The sequence below is a fragment of the Balaenoptera borealis genome, assembly GCF_965194805.1.
Source record: "Balaenoptera borealis genome assembly, chromosome: 16".
NCBI classification, from domain to species: Eukaryota; Metazoa; Chordata; class Mammalia; order Artiodactyla; family Balaenopteridae; genus Balaenoptera; species Balaenoptera borealis.
This window is the reverse complement of record NC_138872.1, coordinates 32,455,719-32,481,005: the sequence shown is the minus strand read 5'-3', so window position 1 is coordinate 32,481,005 and position 25,287 is coordinate 32,455,719. Positions and strand designations below refer to the sequence as shown.

Here is a 25,287-nt window from a genome sequence, read left to right as displayed (position 1 = left end):
TTTTAACTTTATAAGAAATGGCCAAACTGTTTTCTAAAGTGGTTTGCCATTTTAACAAACCCATCACAAGTGTATGAGAGTTCCATTTGCTCTGTGTCCTTATTAGCATTTGGTATTATCTTAGCAGTTTCTTTTTGTTTTAGCCATTCTAGTAGGAATGTCATTTTTTTAGCCCAAAGAATCAAATTTTAAAATGGATTCTATTTTTAAATGATTTAAAATAATTGATATTTGCCTTTCTTGGTCTTGCATGTTCTTTTTTTCCCCCTTTAATTCAAAATCAGCATTGTGTTAGGGTAACCAAATAATGATAAAGAGATGGTATAGTGCAGCCTAACATTTGCAGGCTGCTGCTAGAGAGCTTGGTAAATGTATTTTTTTTGCTGCTCTCAGCAATGTTCATATGGTTATGGAATCTTTGATTTACTGGTTGGGGTTTTTTAAAATTTGGTTTTATTTCTGGAAAATGTGTATTAAAACTTTATAGTGAAGAGTATTGAGTCCCCATTTTAATGACATCATCCACCTACTTATGTAAACTGCCTCCCTCCCAGCTTTAAATAAGATTCAATTTGAGGATGCTTGTTTCATTACTGAAAGCAAACATGCAAAAACCACAGATATGGGCCAACACCCTTATTTTACAGAGCAAGACATCTGAGGCCCACTGGATAATGACTTTCCTGCACTTACACCATCATGCATGGTCTGCACAACCATGGGCTTCTGGATTCTCAGTGAGTTCTGTTTTCCCACTACCCCTTGTATTCTACTTCAAGGTACTGACCAGAACACACTGTAATGTGAATCTTTAGTTTGAAGGATGTAGTCTTCACAGTGGATTTACTTTCAGAATTGAATACACTTACTTTTACTTTTATTGCTGAATTCTGGCATGTGCTGTCAGCACATATTCCGAGTTGTGCTTTGAGATTGTGAATGAAAGACCAGCCTTTAAGTGTCTGCCGGAGAAACCAACTTAATAAGTCTTTGATAGTCAAGGGGAACAGTGAATTTATTCACCTCACACAAATATGTATCCTTTATTGTGATCCTTCCATTTGGTTCCTCGGAAGGAAAATAAAATTTAGCCAGGTTTGAACTATGTACTGATTTATTTCCTGTTGAAAATTTAGTAACTGGGTTTATTCCAAATGTGTTGTCTTGCCAGATTTTCTTTCTACGTGTGTGGGTTTTTTTTTTTTTTTTGGAGGAGGGTAATAGTTTTGGCTGTTCTATTATACCCAAATATGAAATAGCTTCTTTTTCACATAATCTGGCTCCTTTTTTTTCTTATAGTTTCACCATTCCTAGAGTATTGATCCATTTACATGGCTCAGGATGTTTCCTGCAGCCAGTGGGAAGAGGGAAAGGAGAGAGCATGTTTACTCCAACTCACATCCCATTGGCCAAAACATAGTCACACGGCCACATCTAGCTGCAAGGGAGGCTGGGAAATGTTGCCTGAATTTAGTTGGTTGTGTGCTCAACTTAAAGTCAAGGCTTTTTATTAGTTTAGTTATTAATTGAATGACAGAGGACTCACACCTGGTGGTCTCTGACAATTAAGTAGAGTATTTGCCACGTGAATGAAAACAATACATAGAAATAAGTTGGATATGAAGTTAAAATGTATTTTAGTTCTGTCTACTTTTCTGTGTGAAATTTTACAAAATATTAAAAAAATAATTTTATATTTTATAATTTCTTGTCTTAATGAAGTGCCATTTAAATATTGTAACACTAGAGGGTGCTGTTAATATATTTGCTTTTAGTGTTTACAGAATTCCTTCCCCCCCTCCCCCAGGTTATTTTATTACACAGGATCAGAGTAGTTTTGTCCAGTTGCTAACTCTAAATCTCCTTTGTTGTTTTACTCAGTTTTACAACAGTAGGGACACTGATATGTCAGTATGTAACATTTATTTGGAAAGGCAGAAATAGATAATAACCAAATGTGTAGGGTTTTAAAAAAATAGCTTAAATTTGTCCTTAAAGGGAAAAGATAAATCAGAGATTACATTAATCAAATTAGATATTTTCAAATACATAATTATTTCTGAAGAATTGAACATTTTTTTTCAGTATTTGGCCAAGTTTAGCCTTTTGGTTGTTTTGCCTAATTTTTGGTCCTAAATTTACTAACCTATGTAGGTGCCAAGAATTGAGCTACTGCTAATTTTGCCTCCTAATACATTGGGAGGGACAAAATTAAGACTTAAAACTTTTCCACAAAGTAAAAACAATTATAATCCCACTTTACAGAGGCAACTGGTATAAACAGCTTGGTGCATCACCTTTTGCTTTCTTAGCACACTTGCACGTGCATGTATACAGTACTTTAAAAGAGGGTCATCATATGAGTTAATGCTAGTGCATAGGATGGTTTTTTTCTATGTTCATTTGTAAATGGCTACCATTCTGAAGTATCTTATTCTAGTGCCCCCCACCCCACCAACTCATTTTCTTTGTAGACAGATCCATTACCTATGAATAATTCTTTTGTCTTCCCTTTTCTATTATTTGAACTTTAAAAATCTTTTTCTTACTGTATTATTTAGAACTTCCAGAACAGTCTTCTGTAATGGAGGCCATCACACTCCCTTCTGTTTTTGGCTTTAATCTGCCCTTTCTGGGTTTTTCAGAGTAAGTATCTCATTGGCTTTTGGCATGAGATAGGGATTCTTTTTGAGGACATTTTTCTTCTGTATTGGAATGCATGAAGAATTTCATTCGAAAATTGATTTTGAGTTTTATCAAATGCCTTTTTGGTTTCTGGTTTTCTTTTTGGATCTTAATGGTTTTTCTTCCTTCTGCCTGTTGATGTGAGTTGTAATACTAGCTTTTTTCCTTTTCTTGTGCTTTGTCAAGTTTGGAATCAGGGTTATGCTTAGGTTTCTAAAATGATTGACATGCTTTTCATCCTTTTCCAGTGCTTTGGAGCTGTCTAAGTAGCATAAGGAGTAACTTCCTTAATGCTTGGAGACGTTTGCCTGGGAAACCACTTGGGCCCAGTGTGTTTTTGTTTTTGTTTTTGTTTTTATACATTTATTTATTTATTTATTTTTGGCTGTGCTGGGTCTTCGTTTCTGTGTGAGGGCTTTCTCTAGTTGTGGCAAGCGGGGGCCACTCCTCATCGCGGTGCGCGGGCCTCTCACTATCGCGGCCTCTCTTGTTGCGGAGCATGGGCTCCAGACGCGCAGGCTCAGTAACTGTGGCTCACGGGCCCAGTTGCTCCGCGGCATGTGGGATCTTCCCAGACCAGGGCTCGAACCCGTGTCCCCTGCATTGGCAGGCAGATTCTCAACCACTGCGCCACCAGGGAAGCCCCCCAGTGTGTTTTTGAATGGAAAGTCTCTATCTGCCTTGGCCTTAAGAGGCTTAAGAGCCCTCTTGGATGTATTTATCAAATTTATCAGTTCTGTTGCTTATTTCCTAGCTAATTTTTTCTCTTCCTCTCTTTAATTTTTTTTTTAAGTTTCTTTAGAGTATTTTGTTGCTTATTCTTTTTTTGTAAGGGTATTTTTAACAGTCTCAATTTCACCTTTGACCTAATGGTTATTTGGGAGAAAGGCTAAAAATTTTGAAGTTGTTAAACTTTCTTAGTTGATAATTATTTTTTATGTGTTTTGACATTATGATCGGGCACTGAGAAGTGTTCCTTTTTTGTGGGGGCTGAAATTTTCATTTGGCATGGTGGTCAGTTTCCACTAATGCTCTTTAGCTGTTCAAAATGAAGCTCTACTTTCTATGGCGTGGAAAGTTTGATACTTATTATGTTAGCCTTATTCATTATATTAGTCATATTCTCTAATTGATGCAAAATAAAATTAACATGGAAATCAAGCCTGTGCTCATTACCCCTCCACCCTCTTGCCCCCTATCTTCTTGGAGACAGATAGGTATGTTTATAGTGTTGGTCATTCTTCTGTATTGCTAACCATTATGGATCTTATTTCAGTGAAATAATGTTCAGAACATAAAAATTAACATGAATTTTATAATATAGCAATGTAAAATGACCCTCTTTTTCCCCTTTTAATACTTTCTGGCATGAATTCCATTGTGTCTGACATTTAAAAATAACAATAAAGCAGCATTAATGTTGCTTTATTTTTGTTTCATTTTTAAGGTCTATCTTAGGCATTTATTTATTTATTAATAAATATATTTATTTATTTTTGGCTGTGTTGGGTCTTTGTTACTATGCACGGGCTTTCTCTAGTTGCAGTGAGTGGGGGGCTACTCTTCGTTGCGGTGTGCGGGCTTCTCATTGTGGTGGCTTCTCTTGTTGCGGAGCACGGGCTCTAGGTGTACAGGCTTCCATAGTTGTGGCACACAGGCTCAGTAGTTGTGCCTCGCAGGCTCTAGAGCGCAGGCTCAGTAGCTGTGGCGCATGGGCTTAGTTGCTCCGCGGCATGTGGGATCTTCCTGGACGAGGGCTCGAACCTGTGTCCCCTGCATTGGCAGGTGGATTCTTAACCACTGCGCTACCAAGGAAATCCAGGCATTTAGTTTTTGACAAACCTGGGAATATTTTTAATGGGATGAATTTAACTAATTTACAGGTTTAGTTTTAGTCTGTAGTCTGTTTCAAATTCTAATAGTAGTTTCTCTAAAAGAAAAAAACAATTTTCTTCAGTTGTCATAGCTAAAATCTAATGGTATTTTCCCATTCCTGTCTGTTTGGGAAAAGGGCTTTCAGCATCTTCTCATTTCCTGCGCTCAGTCTTTAATGTACTGTTGTTCAATCTGCTTTGTTTTTAATTATGTTTTTAACATTACGTAGCATATACTTAGAGAATAATTTGATATATGCAGTCAATTTTATAACTGGGTTTATGTCCTGATCTTGATGATTTTGGCTGGTATACATTGTTAGCAACCCTGTTTATTAGTGACCATTCTGAATTTTGCCTCTTATGTGGCTGGAATATAGCCTCAGGCTTTGCTTTTTTTCTTTCTCAGCCCATTCATATCTGAAATTGCAGTTTTTGGCTATAACACATGAAGGGCAACTTGTTTGATTATAAAATTCTTTGGGAAACCCTTTTCTCCAGTTCTCTATAGATCTATATTTTCTGTTGACTTCTGGTGTTTAATACTGCCTTGGAAAATCCTGGGGCTAATCTTAATTATTGCTACTGTTCAAGTAAACCAAACATTTTCTCCATCTCCCTGGGTGTTTCTATGACTTTTTCATCCTGTAGTTAAAATATTTTGCCAGGATATGTTCAAGTTAAGTTTCTTCTCTAATTCTGAATGACTCTGGTGTGCCCATTTCTATACTCAGATTTTTCTTAATCTCAGAATTAGTTGTGGTTTTTTCTATATCTGTTGTATCTTTAAGTCTGTTTCATTGTTCTTTTTTAAAAAAATTTTATTGAGATGTAAATCACATATGTTAAAGTTCTCACGTTTAAAATGTATAGTTCAATGGCTTCTAGTAAATCATACTTGTGCCACCATCACCACGATCAAATTTTAGAAATTTTCTTCATCCCATATAGAAATCCCAAACCTATTAACGGTCACTCTCCATTCCTGTCCCCCCATTTCTACCCCAGCCCCAGGCAACCACTAATCTTTCTGTCTATAGATTTGCCTATTCTGGACATTTCATATAAAATGGAATCCTACAGCATGACTGGCTTCTTTGTTTTTTAAGGCCATTTAATAAACACTGGATTATTCATGTCTTGGCTTTGCTCTTTGCTTTTTTCCCTCCATGGTACTCATCTCTGAACTGTTGTTGCCTTTCTGGACTTTTCCTTGTCTAGGAGTTTCTCAAGCTTGTCCTCCACCTTTCAGTTTTCTGCTGTTTTCTGCAGTTTCACTTCTCTTTAATGCTTCTAAGCTAATTTTGTGCTTTTTGTTTCCTCTCAATTCTTCCCCACCCCAGCTGTTGTCTCTTGTTCTTAGTCCATTTTCTTCATATAATCGTCTGATCCTGTTTCCTTTGTTGATACACAACTGTCTTTGTTTTTTATTCTTTTCTCCTTTTTTCCAAAGTGAAATTTTCTTTTGATTCCTACAGTAGAAACTTTTTGAAGTTTGAGTCTTCACAGAACATCCTGATTATAGTTCTTGTATTCAGGATACAGAAACTGGAGTATTTTTCCCATAGGCCACACACTGGGTTAGCTCACCTTGGAGCAAGGGACTACCTGGGCATGTTGACCTGATGGGTTGGGTGTGTCACGTGTGACCTGTGTTCTGGGCACTCGTGGTTATGAATCTCTTGCCCCTGAACAGTTGAAGGGCTTACCTTTCAACCATCTCCCCAGCTTCTGCTATAGCTTCTCCCCTAGTCAAGTGGCATCTTCCTCTTATGCTCACTGCTGATTTCCTTAAGATTATTCATGAATACGTAACACTTAGAGCTACTTTTCTCTCCAGGAGTTGCCCTGGTTCTTCTTCTGCCTTTATCTCAGGGATCCCATCTTCCAAGATGCATCTTCTGCCTGGCTGTTTCTCATCTGAGTTTCATGGTTTTCTGTCTGGATTTGGGAAGTGCAGTGGTGTTGGGGAGATGGGGGCAAGTATTTGCTCTCTCACAGCAGAGGTGAGGTGACCATTGCCCAGGTTTTGGTAGGCCCTTACCTGGAGTCAGGACTGGAAGGGACAAAGTCTGACTGCAGGTGTGGCTTCTTTCTTCTCACTGGTACCAGATTGTCAGTGCATGTCTGCCTTTTTCTATGTCTTCATGGGCACTTTCACTGTCCAGTGGGGCCTCTGCAGCTGGGAGTGTACACCAGGTGCCACATCCAGTGGGGCTCCAGCAGTTAGCTCTCAATGTTATGGTTATTGTTGGCTCTGCCTGTAATCTAATGAAGAAATCATACCTTCAGATCTATTTTTAATCTCTGAAAGTCTTTGAGCTTTGAAAATAGTTGTCTTTGGGCCCCTGATTGGGGAATTGAAAAATTACCAGGGAGTAAAATTAATCTCCCTTTTCACTGAGCTGAAAGCAGTGTGGGTGGACTTGTTCATCTGAACGGAAGGGTTTGGAAAGATAGGTTTTAATTTTCCTTATTTGTGTGGGTTTGAGAAATGTAATCCCAGCAGCTGCTTGGTTTCCACAATAGAATATCCAGGCTGCCACATAGAAACCTGCTACAGATTGATGGTAAACAGACCATACTAGAGGCATGCAGTAACTGTGTGTAACCAGGGGGTGGCTATTGTGTAATACAAAGTAGATAGCATTTCTGACTAGGTGGTGGTGTTATACAATTTTGGTGAGCCTATGTGGGTTATAAAAGCCAAAATTCCTTCAGCACCTGAAGCGTCTCATGCTGAGCATCAGAAGGATCCCAGCCTCACACAGATCCCAGCACAGAATTGGTGGGTAGGGCACTGAATACAAAATATTGTGGGGGGATACAGTAAGATTTCGCTCTGCAGGTAAGACCATTTCTTGGTACAAAAGCTTTGCTTTGGGGAATTAGTGTCTGCATCTATATGTGCCTATGTCTGTGCATCTGGGTTCATGGGTGTCTGTTTCCATGCACATGCATCTGTGACTATGTGTGCTCCTGTCTATGAGACTGTGCGTCTGTTTTGTTTTGTTTTTTTTTCCTGCGAATATATGGCTATGTGTGTGTATGTCTGTGTAGGTGGGTGAGGAGCCTATGGCTCAAGTTTCCTGAGCTGGGTTACCAGAAAGTCTCCACAGTCTTTCTTGGTGCTGTCAGACATTATTTGAATATTAATAACATTAAGATTTATGCAACTCTTAGAAGGCAATGCCCTTCATTAAATATGTGAGAGTGACAATAAAAACCTGATCTGCAGCAATTAAAATGTTAGATTCAGTGTTTTTCAGGTGCTCATTTACCTTATTTTCTGAGTGAGGTCCAGTCCTGGGACTTCCAAGGCCCTCTGTGCTCTTTTATACAGAATTTTAGGGGTTTGAGGAAAAGTAAGTACACAGGCAACAAGGAACATAGATTAAACAAACCTCAGGGAGAGCTGGAGCCTCTTTTATAGCTGAATACATCTATTTTTACTCCTTTTAAGGTTTTGGGGTTGTAAAAATGTCAGGTTTTGACACCAAAAAAAGCAATACATCTGTGCCATAGGATTCTAAGTAATTGTAGTCTCTGTATTGAATGGATGTGGGTTTTTTTTTTTTTTTAATGGGTTAGGAGGAACATGCTCCTCTGCAGAACAAAATATATATATAACATACTCACAGGCATGGGATGTTTATTAAAGGTCAGGAGAAAGGCTCCCATTTAATGAAGGTCAGGGAAAATTTATTTCAATCACTGTGTACTTGCTTTTAGTCTAGAGCAGAATTACAGTGTCCCAGCCCCAGGTAATTGCGGTGCAGTGTAGTCAAACCCACTATTCAGCCATCAGTTAATCCATCAGGGTAGGTGAGATTTCAGAGTGCCCCTTTCCTTATCTTGGGAGACTCTGTGGGGAGGAGGAGACAGAACTCTTAGTAAACTGGAATAGGGGGCAGGAGGGCTTGGAGGGGAGAAAAAAAATATTGCAGAAGAGATTTGCAAATAGGATTTCTTCCAGACTATAGGAAGAGAGCAGGTGGTTGAGAGAACTAAGTAACTGTGCCAAAGTCCAGCAAAACAGAGCAGGTGTAATGGGTAGTCAGGAAATTAAGGAAAGGTGGGCCTTGACCTCTCTCTGCAGGTGAGAGAAGGAAATTTGGTTTTGGCAGTTGGGGCAGAGGAAAGGTGAGAACATTCCAAAGAGGAATGGTGTGGTCTGGAGGGTAATTCAGGGAGAGAGCTGATTAGTCCATTTGAGCTTGAGGCATGGAAATGCTTCTCCCAGCACATGGGCAGTGCCTTCTCTTCTCCAGCGGGGGTAGCAGTGGCAACAGTAGCTAGAGGTGACAGATAAGTCATCTGTGTGCTAGAAAGGGAGGATGAAGCAGGAGCTGGGGTGGTACTGAGGGGGCACAGGGTTAGCAGGGCAGAGCCATCCCCTGGAGGTTACTTGAGCACCCAAGTCTGTTTTTGTACTGGAAAGGTGGGGGGAGACATCAAATGACAAAGGTTACTTGGAGGTGCGGAAGAGGAGAAAGTGTCTTTCTTTTTATTCCCTGACAGTAACTGGGGGCTTTCCTCAGCTTCCTCCAAAATGACCTTCAGACATAACATCTCAGGCCTTTTCTGGCTGTTCATCTTTAGAGCCTTGTTCTATTAGTCAGTCTGTAAGCGAATAGGAGCAGTTTTCATGCTCTCAGTGATTGCTTTGTTTGTCACCTGCCCTTGGCTTTTGTCCAAGGGTATATCACCCTCTCTGTGCCTCAGTTTTAAACTGTGGGGATAATAACAACCCCTCCTAGGATTTTTATACGTGTAAGTGATATCATGTTTGTATCTTGGATATAATAGATAGTCAATTTTGCACATGTTTTATCTTGTCATTAAAATTCCATATAAAATTAGCTTTTCAGTGGCCCCTGTACATTAAAAATAGTATTAATACACTAAAAATAGTGTTTCCATAAAAATACATCATTTGTACAAAAAGTGATATGTTAAATCACACAGTGGAAATAAGTGCAATAAAATCCATCTTGATTCTGCTTGAGTTTTCTCAAATATCCGTTTATATTTTAATTCTGGCCCACAGACTATACCTTTTGCTCCACTACCTCTCCCTCACCCTCTCTCTTATCCCAGCCACATGATTTCCTTGAGTGAATCTGGAGGGCAGGGATTAGGTTTTGTTTTGGTTGTATGGCTAACTGGCCCATGGAAAAATTCTCTTTTCTTCATATATTTGAATGCCTTTTATGTGATGAACACTGTGTCCCTGCCCCATCCCTGCCTGGTTGGGAAGCTGGACCAAGAAGCTGTGTGCCATTGAAACATGGAAGTAGAGGGACAGCTAACCCAAGAATGATTCCTATAGGAGGAGACTTTTTGAGCTAAGCCCTGAGAACTCTGCAGGTCAACATGGTTCATATGGATAGTACCTGGGGCAGGAGAGGCACAGTGAGGATGATGAGTGTTAAGGTCTTGTCATAATTTTGAATAAAGTTTGGGGAGGAGATTTCTGTTGGATGGTACTAGCCACAGCATCTGATACCTACGACCTGCAACATTAGGTCAGAAAAACAGAGATCACTGATGACTTTGTATTTTAAAGCCACCAAACTAACAAAACATCAGCTGCTTTGACCTTTTACTGTAAACTTGACTCCATCTTTCCCCTGACTGAGCAGTCAATGAGGCATTGTTTTCTCCCCTAGATAGCACGACCACCAATTTTCATGGCTCAGGCTGTGTGTAAATTGACATCAGCAAAACAACCTGTCTTGGGCTAGATCTAAGCTTCTTTAGGATTTAGAGTCTAGTTTGGGACTAGAGCTTATTCTGTACCAAGGGCTTCCCAGGCCAAGTCTCTGGAAGAGACTGAAGGTGTCTTCTGCAGGCAGAACATATTCTTTAACATCTTCCATCATTTTATCAGCTAGGCATGTCATCTTATGCTCCAAAAATATTTGCTTTCAACTAGGAATGATCTTCCCTGCGCACCTCACCCCACGGATGTTCCAAGAATATTTGCCATGTCTATCCAGTGGCTTTGCATCCTCTCTGGCCCACTGTTGAGGACCCTGACTATATTTTTAGGTGATTCCTAAGTATTTGAGCAGCATTCATCCTGGGGCCCTTTCCCTTTCACTTTGCCTGTAGGATTGTGCCATGGGCGCCTCATAGGCCCAGGGGCTCCTGAGGTTCTCAGCAGGTGGTTTCTGAGATGAAACCTGACAACCAACCCTGATTCCCCTTCAGAAATCCAGTTTTATCTAACTTTTTAAAAGTCCCTTCTTCTTAAGGGAACAAATTGACAAACCAAGACAGTGACAGAAGCTTACACAGCTCATTGGGGTGCAACAGAGCCTGTCTTGATTGCAGTCACTGAGGTGGTTTGGTTTAGAGCTCTGATAGATTTTAAAGAAAAGGCCACTCTGAGGCCATGATTCTGGGTGCTCTCTCCATCCTTGTGGCAAGGGGATGTTATGATATTTTGTTAATCAGTGTCATCATCTTGTACCACTTTGGCAAATTATTTCTGTGAGTATGTTAAAGTTCAGCAAATAACCTGATTTAAATTGGGCGCTTGAAATATGCCTTTTGTGTCACTGGGCAGAACTTTAGTTTATATCAGTGACTTTTAGGCTCTTTTTGACTGACCCACAGTTTTTGCCTTGAAACTCTGGGTTACCCTTATCTTGTGAGATGTGCTCTGAATTTTCTTTATTCTGTTAAATTTCATTGTTCTGCAAATTCTGGTTGAGATCCAGTTGGTTTCATGGCCCACTAGTGGGTGGTGACTTGCAGTGTGAAGAATAAGAGCAAGGGTTCTTAGAGTGTTTTGGAAAAGGCTGTAGGATGATTTTTTTTTTTCCCCCAGTTATACCATAGCTGTAATCACAAGGTCAAATGATAACCACTTCTTACAGGTTCATTTCATTACTTTTTAAATGGAATAATGATAGCTAGCCAGGGTCAGTGTCAGAATTCTAAACCCCCTAAAGCAAGACTGTATGTTAGGCAACGATTTAAGTCATCATATTTAAAGGAAGTTTGATCACGTACAAGTTGATATTTGTTCCAGTAATCTTTCTTTTGGCTTGAATTAAAAGCATTTAGGTCAAATCTTAGCATTTAACAGAATTTAATGGAGCAGCCACAGTTCAACTATAATCCCCTAATGATCGGATTTAAGCAGAGAGCTACAAATTGACTTTTAAAATGTGCTTTATCATTGAACCTGGCCAGCTCTGAAAGTTCTTGTTTGTATCTTGGGAAGGACCAGACTACCACTTGGCAAGTTGAGGTTTTGAGTTTCCTTATCCCAGAGTTTTCTTTCGTGGTCATATACTCTCACCTGTCTAGATAGATTTCTGCAAGTGGAGAAAATAGCTTTATCGCACCCCAGGTTGCCCATCCAGAGGTGTTGATCTGAGGACCACTAGCATCAGAACATTTGTGCATTTGTTAAAAATGTAAGTCCCAGGTTTCGATGCAGGTCTGTGGAATCAGAATTTGGGGGAGGGGACACTTTTTAAAGTTGGTGGGATTATGGGAGTTAAAAATTTTTTTTCTTCTAAAATCAACTTTACTGAGACATAGTTTACATACAGTAAATGGATATACATACAAATGGAGCCACCAGAATCATAGCTAAGTTATGGAACATTTCTGTCACTCCATAGGTTCCTTCCTCTGCCTCTGGAGTCCCTCCTTCCCATCTTTGCTGCTGTAGGTCACCACTAACTGTTTCCTGCCACCGAAGATTAGTTTTGTCTATAGGGATTCAGGCAGCACGTCTTGTGCCTGGCTTCTTTCACTCAATGTTGTGTCTGTGCGATTTCTCCATGTTATTAGGTGCATCAGTATTTGCTTCCTTTTAATTGCTTAGTATCCCTTTGTATGGACCCACCATGTTTTGTTTATCTATTTGCCTGTTGATGGACGTTTCTGTGTCTTGAGTTTGGGACTGTTATAATAAAAACAGCTTTGAATATTTTTCTGCCACTATATGTGTGTAAGAAATCTGCATGTTGAATAAGATTCCCAATTAAGTCTTAGGTACATGAACCATTGATTCTTATTCTCTCTATTCCTTTTTAATTTTTTTTATTTACTTGGTTGTGCTGGGTCTTAGTTGAGGCTCACGGGCTCCTTAGTTGTGGCATGCATGTGGGATCTAGTTCCCTGACCAGGGATTGAACCCAGGCCCCCTGCATTGGGAGCGTGGAGTCCTAACCACTGTGCCACCAGGGAAGTCCTGCTCTATTCTTTTTTTTTCTTATTCTTTATCATTTTGGAGAACTGTAGGTTTTTGTATCCAGATCAAATGATGGATTTGCTGTGCAGTTATGTTTTCGATGTAGTATTCATTCAGTGCTGTCTATTTGGGGTAAATGTGGATCTCATCAACATTTGTTGAGTTCTATTTTATGAACTGAAATATAAAGATGAAGTGTACACGGGGGGATTCTATCCTTCAGAGGACTCTTAGTGATTAATTCATTCAGCCATAGAGTGTTTTGTATGTTGTGTACTAGGGACTACTAGGTGCTGATGCTGGGAAGACACGTTTTCTTAGCATTTGGTTGTGCTTCCAAGAAACACAAAAGATGTTGGTATTATATTCCAGGAGCAGTTTGGCCCTTAAATCCGCTGTTTGGGTAGTACCATCATACTTTCAAGTCAGGTGGCCATGGTAAGCCACAGTTGAAAGGGTTGACACTGACAGGGAAGAAATGGTCAGATAAAAAAATTCAGTGCAAAAGAAATGATCACTGGAGCTTCCCTGGTGGTGCAGTGTTTAAGAATCCGCCTGCCAATGCAGGGGACACGGGTTCGAGCCCTGGTCCAGGAAGATCCCACGTGCCGCAGAGCAACTAAGCTCGTGTGCCACAACTACTGAGCCTGCGCTCTGGAGCCCGCGAGCCACAACTACTGAAGCCCGTGTGCCAGAACTGCTGAGGCCCGTGTGCCTGGAGCACGTGCTGTGCAATGGGAGAGGCCACCACAATGGGAGGCCCGCGCACCACAACAAAGAGTAGCCCCTGCTCTCAGCAGCTAGAGAAAACCCGCGTGCAGCAGCGAAGACCCAATGCAGCCAAAAATTAAATAAATGAATAAATAAATAAATTTATTTTTAAAAAAAGAAAGAAATGATCTCTGGCTGAATAGCTGGTGAAATAAACACTGATTAAGAATTGTTATTCTGCATTTGTGCATGATTATCGGTGGCTAGAGAGCTGGTGGCTCAATCTTTAGGGAATTGAAAGATTTGTTAAAGATCTGAATATTTTCCTTTTCTATTTGCTCATAGCAGAATTTCCCAAATTGCTATTTTCCCACCCTGTGAGGCTTACATTTATTGAGGTTGATTTATTATTTTTTGAGTCTGCAGTGATTTCTTGCTTGCTCTAAGGTAGGGATTTTTAACTCTGGCTTCAGGAGAGTTTTATAAAATCTAAATGCTCAGGCTATACAGTCCTGTTCAGTAGACTTTCTGGGTGGGTAGAGAGTATTTTTAAAGTTCTTAGGTGGTTCCAACACAGAGTCAAAGTTGAGGACCACTTCTTGGGGGAGCCTTGGCTATTGATACGCCTCTTTTGTTGTCAGTTCCCTCCTTGCTAAGTATAATTTACAAAGCCTTGGCTTTTCTCTGTTCTCTGACAACAAAAATTACTTTGCAACTTTAAACATGAGAACTTTACTCCACACCACTTTGCAATTATAGAGTTGTGTCCTGATCTCTCAACAGAAAGGACTGAATGGCTTTGTATCCCCTTGTTACGGGGAACTGATCACTTCTCTGGATTTGATCTGGGTGCTGATGTGGCTCTTGGGGGAGAAAGAGAGCATAGCTTTCATTGTTGAGTAAATAACTTCAGGAAAAATAGAGGAATAAAAGGAAAAAGATAAGTCCTTTGCTGTCCCACCAGTCAACATTTTGGTTAACATTTTGGTGTGTATATGCGTGTGGCACACTTATCCATACACAGTGGGTTATTGCTGTACATACTGCTTTTTTCATTGTATAAATTTCCTTTAATTCTTTTCACTGCATTATTTTAGAAAATTGATATCTTTTATTATTATTATTTATTATTACTGAGATCTACCCTCTTAACAAACTTTTAAGTGAACAATACAGTGTTGTTAACTATAGGCATGATGTTGTACAGCAGATCTCTAGAACTTATTCATCTTGCTTAATAAACTTTATACCTGCTGAAAAGCAACTCCCCACTTCCCCCTCCCCGCCAGCCCCTGGCAACCACCATTCTACTCTCTGCTTCTATGAGTGACTGTTTCAGATACCTCACATAAGTGGAATCATGTCGTGTTTGTCCTTCTGTGACTGGCTTATTTCCTTTAGTATAATATTATACTTTAGAAAAAAAAAAACCTGTTTCCTTATATAACATAGGGCAAACATTTTCCCACGTCAATAAATATTTCTGTGCCATCTTTTTTTAAAATTAATTATTTATTTATTTATTTTTGGCTGCGCCGGGTCTTTGTTGCTGTGCGTGGGCTTTCTCGTTGCTGCGAGTGGGGGCTACTCTTTGTTACGGTGCCCCGGCTTCTCCTTCTGGTGGCTTCTCTTGTTGTGGAGCACGGGCTCTAGGGTGCGCCGGCTCAGTAGTTGTGGCTCACGGTCTTAGTTGCTCCGCGGCATGTGAGATCTTCCCGGACCAGGGCTCAAACCCATATCCCCTGCATTGGCAGGTGGATTCTTAATCACTGCACCACCAGGGAAGTCCGTGTGCCATCTTTTGAGTGGCTGCAATGGCATTCCTTTGTATGCACATACCGTAGTTTTACCATTCAATTCCCTAGTGTTGGATATTAGATTTTTCTTGATTTTTGTCTTATTAACAATGTTAACATGCACAATTTTGTAGCTAAATCTTTATATGTCCTAATTATTACCTTAAAATACATTCCTAGAAGTAGCATTTCCTCAGGACATATTAGAAGTGAATATGAATATTTATAATTCTTGATACATATAACCAAATTACCTTCTTATTAGCAAATTTATTTTTCATTAGGAGTGTTCGTCTGTTTCTCTACCACTGAACAATAAGGGTATTATAAATAACTGATGTAGGTTAAAAAAAAAAGTATACCTCATTTTAATGTACTTTTGATTTTTTTTTTAAAATTTTATTTATTTATTTTATTTATGGCTGTGTTGGGTCTTCGTTTCTGTGCGAGGGCTTTCTCCAGTTGTGGCAAGCGGGGGCCACTCTTCATCGCGGTGCGCGGGCCTCTCACTATCGCGGCCTCTCTTGTTGCGGAGCACAGGCTCCAGACGCGCAGGCTCAGTAATTGTGGCTCATGGGCCCAGTTGCTCCGCGGCATGTGGGATCTTCCCAGACCAGGGCTCGAACCCGTGTCCCCTGCATTGGCAGGCAGATTCTCAACCACTGCGCCACCACGGAAGCCCCTGTACTTTTGATTTTAAACAAGGATCAAACATTTATTTTGCTATTTGTTTTTGTGGGAGACAGGATTAGAAGCTCATATGTCTTGGCCATTTTTATACTAAGGATTTTTGTTTTCTGTTTATTGGTTTGCAAGAGCTCTTCAGATAGTAAAGATATCAACACATTATCTTACCTATATTATATTTTGCCTTTTGATTTTGTTGGATTTTTGTCCATATAGAAATCTAAAAAAATTTATATTGTAAAAATCTATCAGCCTCCATCTCTTTTTCATCTTTAACGATATACTAAAAAAGGAGTCCCCTACCCTAACATTATACAGTCATTTAGTGGCTTTATTACTTTTCTGGATTTTATTAATAGTGAACCAGTTGTCTTGGCATGTTGTATTGAAAAATCCATACTTTGTTTTAAGATTTAAATGCTTCCCACATCATATATTTGTCATTTTGTGGGTTTTCTGTTGTGTGACCTATTTGTCTCTTTTTGTACCTAAGTTGACCTCCTCTGTTTACTACAACTTTAGGGTCCCTTTCTGATAGAACATGTTCTTCCTATTCTTTTTTCAAATATTTGTGGCTACTTTTGCTTATTCTTCCACAGGAATTTTAGCAAGCCCCCTTTTCTCCCCCTTTAAGGTATTAATTGATTTTTATTAAATTTATATACTTTATGTTTGTAGGAGAATGTATACCCTTATAGTAGGTCTCTTATCCAAGAATATTATCTGTTTTTCTGGTTATTTTATGGCCCTTAATAATAGTTTATAGCTTTATTTGTAAATAAATACAAATACATGCTCATTTTTTGTTAAATTTATTAAGTATTTAATGCTGTTATTGCCATTCTAAACAGGATTCCTTCATCCTCTTACCTTTAGGAGTCAGCAGACTTTTCTGTAAATATCTTAGGTTTCGTGGGCCAGATGGCCTCTGTCATATGTTCTTCTTCCTTGAGGTTGTTTATAACCTTTTAAAAATGTAAAAATCATTCATAGCTGGGGACCACACCAAACCAGGCCAGGCAATGGTTTGCTAGCTTCTGATCTAGATGCTTATTGCTGGCAACTGGGAAATGTTAGAATCAGTCAGCACTGAAGGAGCTTTGCTCATGTGTTTGTATCTAGCCATCTATGCAAAGATTCTCTACAATTTTCGTATCTCTTAATGTGGCTATAATTCACTCTTTTCCTTTCAAATATTTCCCCTCATCTTTCTCTGTCAGTTGAATGATAACAGTGATGTCGACAACCTGGCTTGTCCTTGACATTAATGTATCTGTTGTATCACAGATAAGTTTGATATTGGCTGTTACTTTCCTTTTCCAAGATTAAGAAAGAGTATTAAGCAAGAATGACTGTTACATTATATGAAGTACCTTTATTATTATATTTTTAAGCATCATTTATTCGTTCTACATATTTTGGGGAGCCTTTAATACAGGTGTGAAGTTAGGCACTGGGCATAATGCCTCTTGTCCTGCACCTGTCTGGCTGAGCAGGTAGACATTATCTTGTTGTATCGTAACCATCTTTATGGTTCCCAGACGCCATGATGAGGTGTGGTGATCAGAGGCAGCACTGATGGGAGTTACCCCAAGGGAAAGGGACGAGATGAAGGGTGCCTATTTTGGAGGGACAGCATGTGCAAGGGCCTGAGGGCTAGAGGAGAACCCAACACCTTCAAGGAACTGAAAGATGGAAACTGCAGCACAGCGAGGGCAAATTTCACCATAGGCTTCACAGTGGACCTGCAGCCTTGTTAAGGAATTTGGGTGTCATTCACTGGCTAATTAGGACGCCATCAAAGGGTATGGTAGTTTCTGTAGCATGGCCGTGCCTGCTGCAGTAGAGCTATCAAGATGGGACAAGAAAATGAGACAAGAGGCTGTTGTGCTGTTGAGATGATGGCTCGTGCCACGGAGTGGCCAGAAGTGCGCAGATTTGGGGGTTCCTGGTCTAAGGGGAACAGGCTTTAGCCCTGGAGCGGGAGCTCGGCCATTTCTGCCCCTCGGACCTCCCTCAAAAATCACAAGGAGGACAGAAAGTATCCTGAAGACAATGTTTAAGGCCAGCTGGCCTGGACCCTATTCACTCAGGGAGGTTGGCTGTAAACTGAGGATAGTTTTATGCCTTGTTTGTACAAACATTGTTAGGACAGGAATACTGATTAAAGTTTGAATCCTGCTGCTCACTGCTTATAGCTGTGTGTCCTTTGGCAAGTTACTTAACTTCTCTGAAGCTCAGTTTCCACTTTTGTGGAGTTATTGTGCCTATCAAGTAATACTATGCTTACTAGGGAGAAATAATTGCCATTTATATAATGAGATGTAAGAGATGTGTCTGGCACACATAGGCGCTTAGCTGGAAAACTGCTGTCATTATTATCGTTTTCGTTATTTGTGAATCTTATCTTTTATCACCCAGCACCTCCTTTCCCCTTGTCATGTGGTCAGGGGCAAGATAGCAGTGGCTTTGCTTATTCTCTTTCTTTTGCAAGGAGTAGGAAGTCGCGTCACTGGGTACTGTGGGAGGACAAACTTTCCCTGGTGTCAGGTTCCCTGGGAGATTTTGCCTTTTGTTTTACCACAAATTCTAACACGGTCCCTAAACTCCACCTTTTTAAATCTTTTGTTGCGTTTGCCTTTGGGCCTTGGCATTTCCCCACACAAAAGTTCGGGTCTGTGCATAAAACACTCTGATCTCAGGTTGATGAGTGGTTTCTGGCCTTCAGGCTGTCTTCATCAGTCTTGAGTACTTGGCTGTTGAGTACTCTGTCATTTTGGAACTTAAAAGGATATGTTTTTGTTTTCAGTGTTCACTGTCTTCTCCCTTTCTTCCTCTTCTTCTTCCCTCCATTTGTCCGCCCTTCCCAGGCTTTGCAGCCCTCTGCCCCAAAGCCTTTCTCAAAGCTTCCTGCCCTGTACTTTCTTTGGCCCCAAAACCTTTCATGCTCATTTGGGTCTATATCTTCAGGACTCTCTGAAGGCTGCTGTTCGGTAAGAGACAAAGGGAGTGGATGGGTCCCCTCAGTATAGCTTGTGAGGGTCAGTTAAACATTTGGTAGGGAAATGGAGTACAGAGTACTTGACGAAAAGTGGTCTTGTCAGGATGGAATTGGTCCCCCTCAGTTCCTGGTGATGGGGAGCAGTGGGGAGGGTTGGCTACTGCAATGGATGTACACATCTGAAACAAACATGAAGATAAAATTAACCTAGTGGAATAAATGTATTCTACATTAAAGTCCTGTCATTTTCCCTAAAGTTAATGTGGGTCTGCTGGCATCCTAATGGCAGTGGGGCTGGATGTAGAGCAAAGAACTTATTGGTCCCTCTGAATGTGACTGTAAGGCAAGTGGTCTTGTAAAAATCTAACAATTTCACCATCCTCTTTGCCTGTCCTGTCTTCTGGAAAACATAAGCTCTTGGTCAAGGTAAAAATGTCAGGGCTACTTCAGGCAGATTTTATATTTAGGTATGTTTGCTGTCACACTGTATCTTTTTTTTTTTTCTGATCTTGGGAAGCTGATGGATTGCAGTGGCTAAATCACAGTGTAGAAGATTGATGGATTTGATTACATAAAAATAAAAACAGTTCTAAAAGATCATTCACAAAATTCATGAGCAAACAAAAAGCTGGGATAAGATATTTGCATCAAATATAACAAAAAATTACTGTCTGTCCTGTGCATGTTTAGCAGCACTCCTGGCCTCCACTTATTAGGTACTAGTAGCTCTCCCCCTAGTTGTGACGACCAAAAAATGCCTCCAGACATTGCCAAATGTCCCCTGGAGGAAAAAAATTACTCTTCGTTGAGAGCTGCTGCTTTAAAGAGACATGTATATAATGTGAACAAGAATGCAAAATGTGCATGAACATTTAAACCAAAAGAGCCACCTCAGAAAATTTTGGTGTGTGCACCTAGCTCTATTCTATAAAGGCAACTTGATATTCTGGCAACTATTTCTTTTATTTTTTCCTTTTTGCCCTCTAACTATTGAATTTTCAAATTTTGCTAATTCTTTCTCTTTTCTTATTTGTTTATATTTCAGTTTTTCCCCTGGCTCATCTAAAGTATTTGTTGATGAAGTGTCCGTAAGAGAATTCCTTGAACAGAAGTTTTCTTACTTGTCTTTCCAAACTTCTTGTAGGTTTGCCTTCACATTTGCAGGACAGCTTGTCTGGGTTATTCATTCCCTGTGGGAAATTAATTGGTGCTAAGGTCTAACATTGTTCTAATCTGAGTGCCAGTGAATGTTTTCTGTCCCTTCTCACCCCTACATGCTTGTGGTATTTTTTTCTTTATCTTAGGGAATTCCCTGGCAGTCCCGTGGCTAAGGCTCTGCGCTTTCACTGCCAAGGGTGCAAGTTAAATCCCTGGTCAGGGAACTAAGATCCTGCAAGCTGTGCTGTGTGCCCCCCGCCCCCCCCCCAAAAAAAAGTAGAAACACCTAGGCATGTTTGATTGTATGTGTGCCAATCCTGGAAGGGATCCTTTGTGCCCTCTCTCTTTTTTTTAAATAAATAAATTTATTTTTGGCTTTGTTGGGTCTTTGTTGCTGCGTGCGGGCTCTCTCCAGCTGGGGCGAGCGGGGGCTACTCCTCGCTGCGGTGTGCGGGCATCCCATTGTGGTGGCCTCTCCCGTTGGGAGCACGGGCTCTAGGTGCATGGGCCTCAGCAGCTGTGGCACGCGGGCTTCAGTAGTTGTGGCTCAAGGGCTCCAGAGCTCAGGCTCAGTAGCTGTGGCGCATGGGTTTAGTTGCTCCGTGGCATGTGGGATCTTCCCGGACCAGGGCTTGAACCTGTGTCCCCTGCATTTGCAGGCGGACTCCCAACCACTGTACCACCAGGGAAGTCCCTGTGCCCTCTCATTTTTTAAGCCAAATTCTCCAAATGCTTTTTAATCTTTTGGTGGATCTCTTTTATTGTTCAAGTCATACTTCTGTTGTTTGAAATTGAGTTTTTAATATTTTCTGCCTCAGTGAAACTTAGCTGCATGGGATTGTTTCAGTAGCTTCCTGCCTTTGACTTTTACTTGGATCTTCTGTTAGTTTGGAGCATTGTCCAGATTCTCTAAGATTCTCCAAGCATGTCAGATCCACCTTGGGTCTTGATTCTCCTCCCCCTTTCTTATCTCTTGCCACTTTACTTCCCCAACCCACTTTTTGGGGGTTGGATTACTTTTTTAGGTTTATGTTGTCATTTGATTTGATATTGAATGTTTTGGTTCTATTTTTTGTATGGCATTCTAGCCCATTTAAGCTCACCTTGCCACCTTCCTGGAATTCTGTGTGGCCATTTAATCCTAGATTGGTTTTGTCTCCTCTTTTTTGTGCTTTTCAGTGTCTTCCCAGCCTTTAGGGAACCTAAGGTGCCTTTAGGGCACCTGTAGGGAATTCAGAATTATTACTATTTTTTTTTTTGTTCTTTGTTTTCTTTGTTTCTATTTCATTTATTTCCACTCTGAACTTTATGATTTCTTTCCTTCTGCTAACTTTGGGTTTTGTTTGTTCTTCTTTCTCTAGTTTCTTTAGGTGTAAGGTTAGATTGTTTACTTGAGATTTTTCTTGTTTCTTTAGATGGGCTTGTATAGCTATAAACTTCCCTCTTAGAGCTGCTTTTGCTGCATCCCATAGGTTTTGGGTCATCGTGTTTTCATTGTCATTTGTCTCTAGGTATTTTTTGATTTCCGCTTTGATTTCTTCAGTGATCTCTTGGTTATTTAGTAACGTATTGTTTAGCCTCCATGTGTTTGTGTTTTTTACGGTTTTTTCCCTGTAATTCATTTCTAATCTCATAGCATTGTGGTCAGAAAAGATGCTTGATATGATTTCAATTTTCTTAAATTTACTGAGGCTTGATTTGTGACCCAACATGTGATCTATCCTGGAGAATGTTCCGTGCGCACTTGAGAAGAACGTGTAATCTGCTGTTTTTGGATGGAATGTCCTATAAATATCAATTAAATCTATCTGGTCTATTGTGTCATTTAAAGCTTCTGTTTCCTTATTTATTTTCATTTTGGATGATCTGTCCATTGGTGTAAGTGAGGTGTTAATAAAGTCCCGCACTATTATTGTGTTACTGTCAATTTCCTCTTTTATAGCTGTTAGCAGTTGCCTTATGTATTGAGGTGCTCCTATGTTGGGTGCATATATATTTATAATTGTCATATCTTCTTCTTGGATTGATCCCTTGATCATTATGTAGTGTCCTTCCTTGTCTCTTGTAACACTCTTTATTTTAAAGTCTATTTTATCTGATATGAGTATAGCTACTCCAGCTGTCTTTTGATTTCCATTTGCATGGAATATCTTTTTCCATCCCCTCCCTTTCAGTCTGTATGTGTCCCTAGGTCTAAAGTGGGTCTCTTGTAGACAGCATATATATGGGTCTTGTCTTTGTATCCATTCAACAAGCCTGTGTCTTTTGGTTGGAGCATTTAATCCATTCACGTTTAAGGTAATTATCGATATGTATGTTCCTATGACCATATTCTTAATTGTTTTGGGTTTGTTTTTGTAGGTCCTTTTCTTCTGTTGTGTTTCCCACTTAGAGAAGTTCCTTTAGCATTTGTTGTAGAGCTGGTTTGGTGGTGCTGAATTCTCTTAGCTTTTGCTTGTCTGTAAACCTTTTGATTTCTCCATCAAATCTGAATGAGATCCTTCCCGGGTAGAGTAATCTTGGTTGTAGGTTCTTCCCTTTCATCACTTTAAGTATATCATGCCACTCCCTTCTGGCTTGTAGAGTTTCTGCTGAGAAATCAGCTGTTCCCTTGTATGTTATTTGTCGTTTTTCCCTTGCTGCTTTCAATAATTTTTCTTTGTCTTTAATTTTTGCCAATTTGATTACTATGTGTCTTGGCATGTTTCTCCTTGGGTTTATCCTGTATGGGACTCGCTGCGCTTCCTGGACTTGGGTGGCTATTTCCTTTCCCATGTTAGTGAAGTTTTCGACTATAATCTCTTCAAATATTTTCTCTGGTCCTTTCCCTCTCTCTTCTCCTTCTGGACCCCTATAATGCGAATGTTGTTGCGTTTAATGTTGTCCCAGAGGTCTCTAAGGCTGTCTTCATTTCTTTTCATTCTTTTTTCTTTAGTCTGTTCCGCAGCAGTGAATTCCACCATTCTGTCTTCCAGGTCACTTATCCGTTCTTCTGCCTCAGTTATTCTGCTATTGATTCCTTCTAGTGTAGTTTTCATTTCAGTTAATGTATTGGTCATCTCTGTTTGTTTGTTCTTTCATTCTTCTAGGTCTTTGTTAATCATTTCTTGCATCTTCTCAATCTTTGCCTCCATTCTTATTCCGAGGTTCTGGATCATCTTCACTATCATTTTTCTGAATTCTTTTTCTGGAAGGTTGCCTATCTCCACTTCATTTAGTTGTTTTTCTGGGGTTGTATCTTGTTCCTTCATCTGGTATATAGCCCTCTGCCTTTTCATCTTGTCTATCTTTCTGTAAATGTGGTTTTTGTTCCACAGGCTGTAGGATTATAGTTTTTCTTGCTTCTGCTGTCTGCCCTCTGGTGGTTGAGGCTATCTAAGAGGCTTGATGGGAGGCTCTGCTGGTGGGTAGAGCTGACTCCAGAATTATTTTAATATCCGTACAATCGTAGTAAATTGGCTATAACTGAACTGTCTAGTATGATTGCCACCAGCCACAAGTGGCTATTTAAACTTAAGTTTGATACAGTTTAAAGGTTCAGTTTCTCTGTTGCACTAGTCTCATTTCAAGTGCTCAGTAGCCAGTGACTAGTGACAATTGTATTGGACAAGGCAGATGTAGAACATTTCCATCATTGCAGAAAGTTCTGTTGGATAGGGCTGGGCTATAAGATAGATACCATGATGCACATCAAAGAAATCCCTCTGCTATTTTTTTCTCCCTAGTATTCTAATATTTTTGGTGGTTCAGTTTGGTGGTCCACCCCCCCCCCCCCCCACTGCCTCCAAAAGGTGATTCAGAATCTGAGTAACTATAAATGAAGGTGGATGGGGACTTAAAGTGTAATAAGTTTTTTTGGTGTTTGGATATAATTTGTACTTCGACTTTCCCATGCAGGAAACACAGTGTGTGTCCTGTGCTGTTTGTGTGCTTGATGTGATTTGGCTGCTTTCTCTTTTTCTAGTTTTGCTGAGAGATGGCACTTGTGGGGCTCATCTCTGCCTGAGAATCGACACTGGAAGAGCTGACTCTGATCCTGGGCTCGTTGCGTGAACAAGCCTTAACTTCCAGCCACTTCAGTCCAAAGGCCAAGCTACTCGTTTTCTCTTAATGATGGGTATTGGTAAGAACACTACATCCAAATCCATGGAGGCTGGAAGTTCAACTGAAGGCAAATATGAAGATGAAGCGAAGCACCCGGCTTTCTTTACTCTTCCGGTAACAGCATTTGCTGTCTTCCTTTCTTCTTAAGTCACTCTAAAGTAGTTTCTGCATTGACTAGGATTAGCTTTTTTTTTTTTTTTAAACCAAAGAAAGTTTAGTATTAGTTTTCTTTTTTGTTTTGTTTTGTTTTATACAGCAGGTTCTTATTAGTCATCAGTTTTATACACATCAGTGTATACATGTCAATCCCACTCGCCCAATTCGGCACACCACCATCCCCACCCCACTGCAGTTTTCCCCCCTTGGTGTCCATACGTTTGTCCTCTACATCTGTGTCTCAACTTCTGCCCTGCAAACCGGCTCATCTGTACCATTTTTCTAGGTTCCATGTACATGCGTTAATATACGATATTTGTTTTTCTCTTTCTGAATTACTTCCCTCTGTATGACAGTCTCTAGATCCATCCACGTCTCAACAAATGACTCAATTTCATTCCTTTTTATGGCTGAGGAATATTCCATTGTATATATGTACCACAACTTCTTTATCCATTCGTCTGTTGATGGGCATTTAGGTTGCTTCCATGACCTGGCTATTGTAAATAGTGCTGCAATGAACATTGGGGTGCATGTGTCTTTTTGAATTATGGTTTTCTCTGGGTATATGCCCAGTAGTGGGATTGTTGGATCATATGGTATTTCTATTTTTAGTTTTTTAAGGAACCTCCATACTGTTCTCCATAGTGGCTGTATCAATTTACATTCCCACCAACAGTGCAAGAGGGTTCCCTTTTCTCCACACCCTCTCCAGCATTTGTTGTTTGTAGATTTTCTGATGATGCCCATTCTGACTGGTGTGAGGTGTTACCTCATTGTAGTTTTGATTTGCTTTTCTCTAATAATTAGTGATGTTGAGCATCTTTTCATGTGCTTCTTGGCCATCTGTATGTCTTCTTTGGAGAAATGTCTATTTAGGTCTTCTGCCCATTTTTG

General features: G+C 40.1%; 1 protein-coding gene across 4 annotated transcripts in view; it reads left to right on the top strand.

Moving 5' to 3' along the window:
* SLC23A2 (solute carrier family 23 member 2) overlaps positions 1 to 25,287 on the top strand; it is a 141,888-nt gene that overhangs the window by 29,417 nt on the left and 87,184 nt on the right. For 2 of the 4 annotated variants that reach the window (XM_082359062.1, XM_082359061.1), the window contains exon 2: positions 24,095 to 24,348. In XM_082359062.1, the coding sequence (XP_082215188.1) occupies positions 24,241 to 24,348 (108 nt within the window). In that variant the 5' untranslated portion in view covers positions 24,095 to 24,240. Of the gene's footprint in view, positions 1 to 647; positions 738 to 13,335; positions 19,689 to 24,094; positions 24,349 to 25,287 lie in introns of those variants that run through there. The other 2 variants (XM_082359059.1, XM_082359060.1) reach the window with 2 other exon arrangements.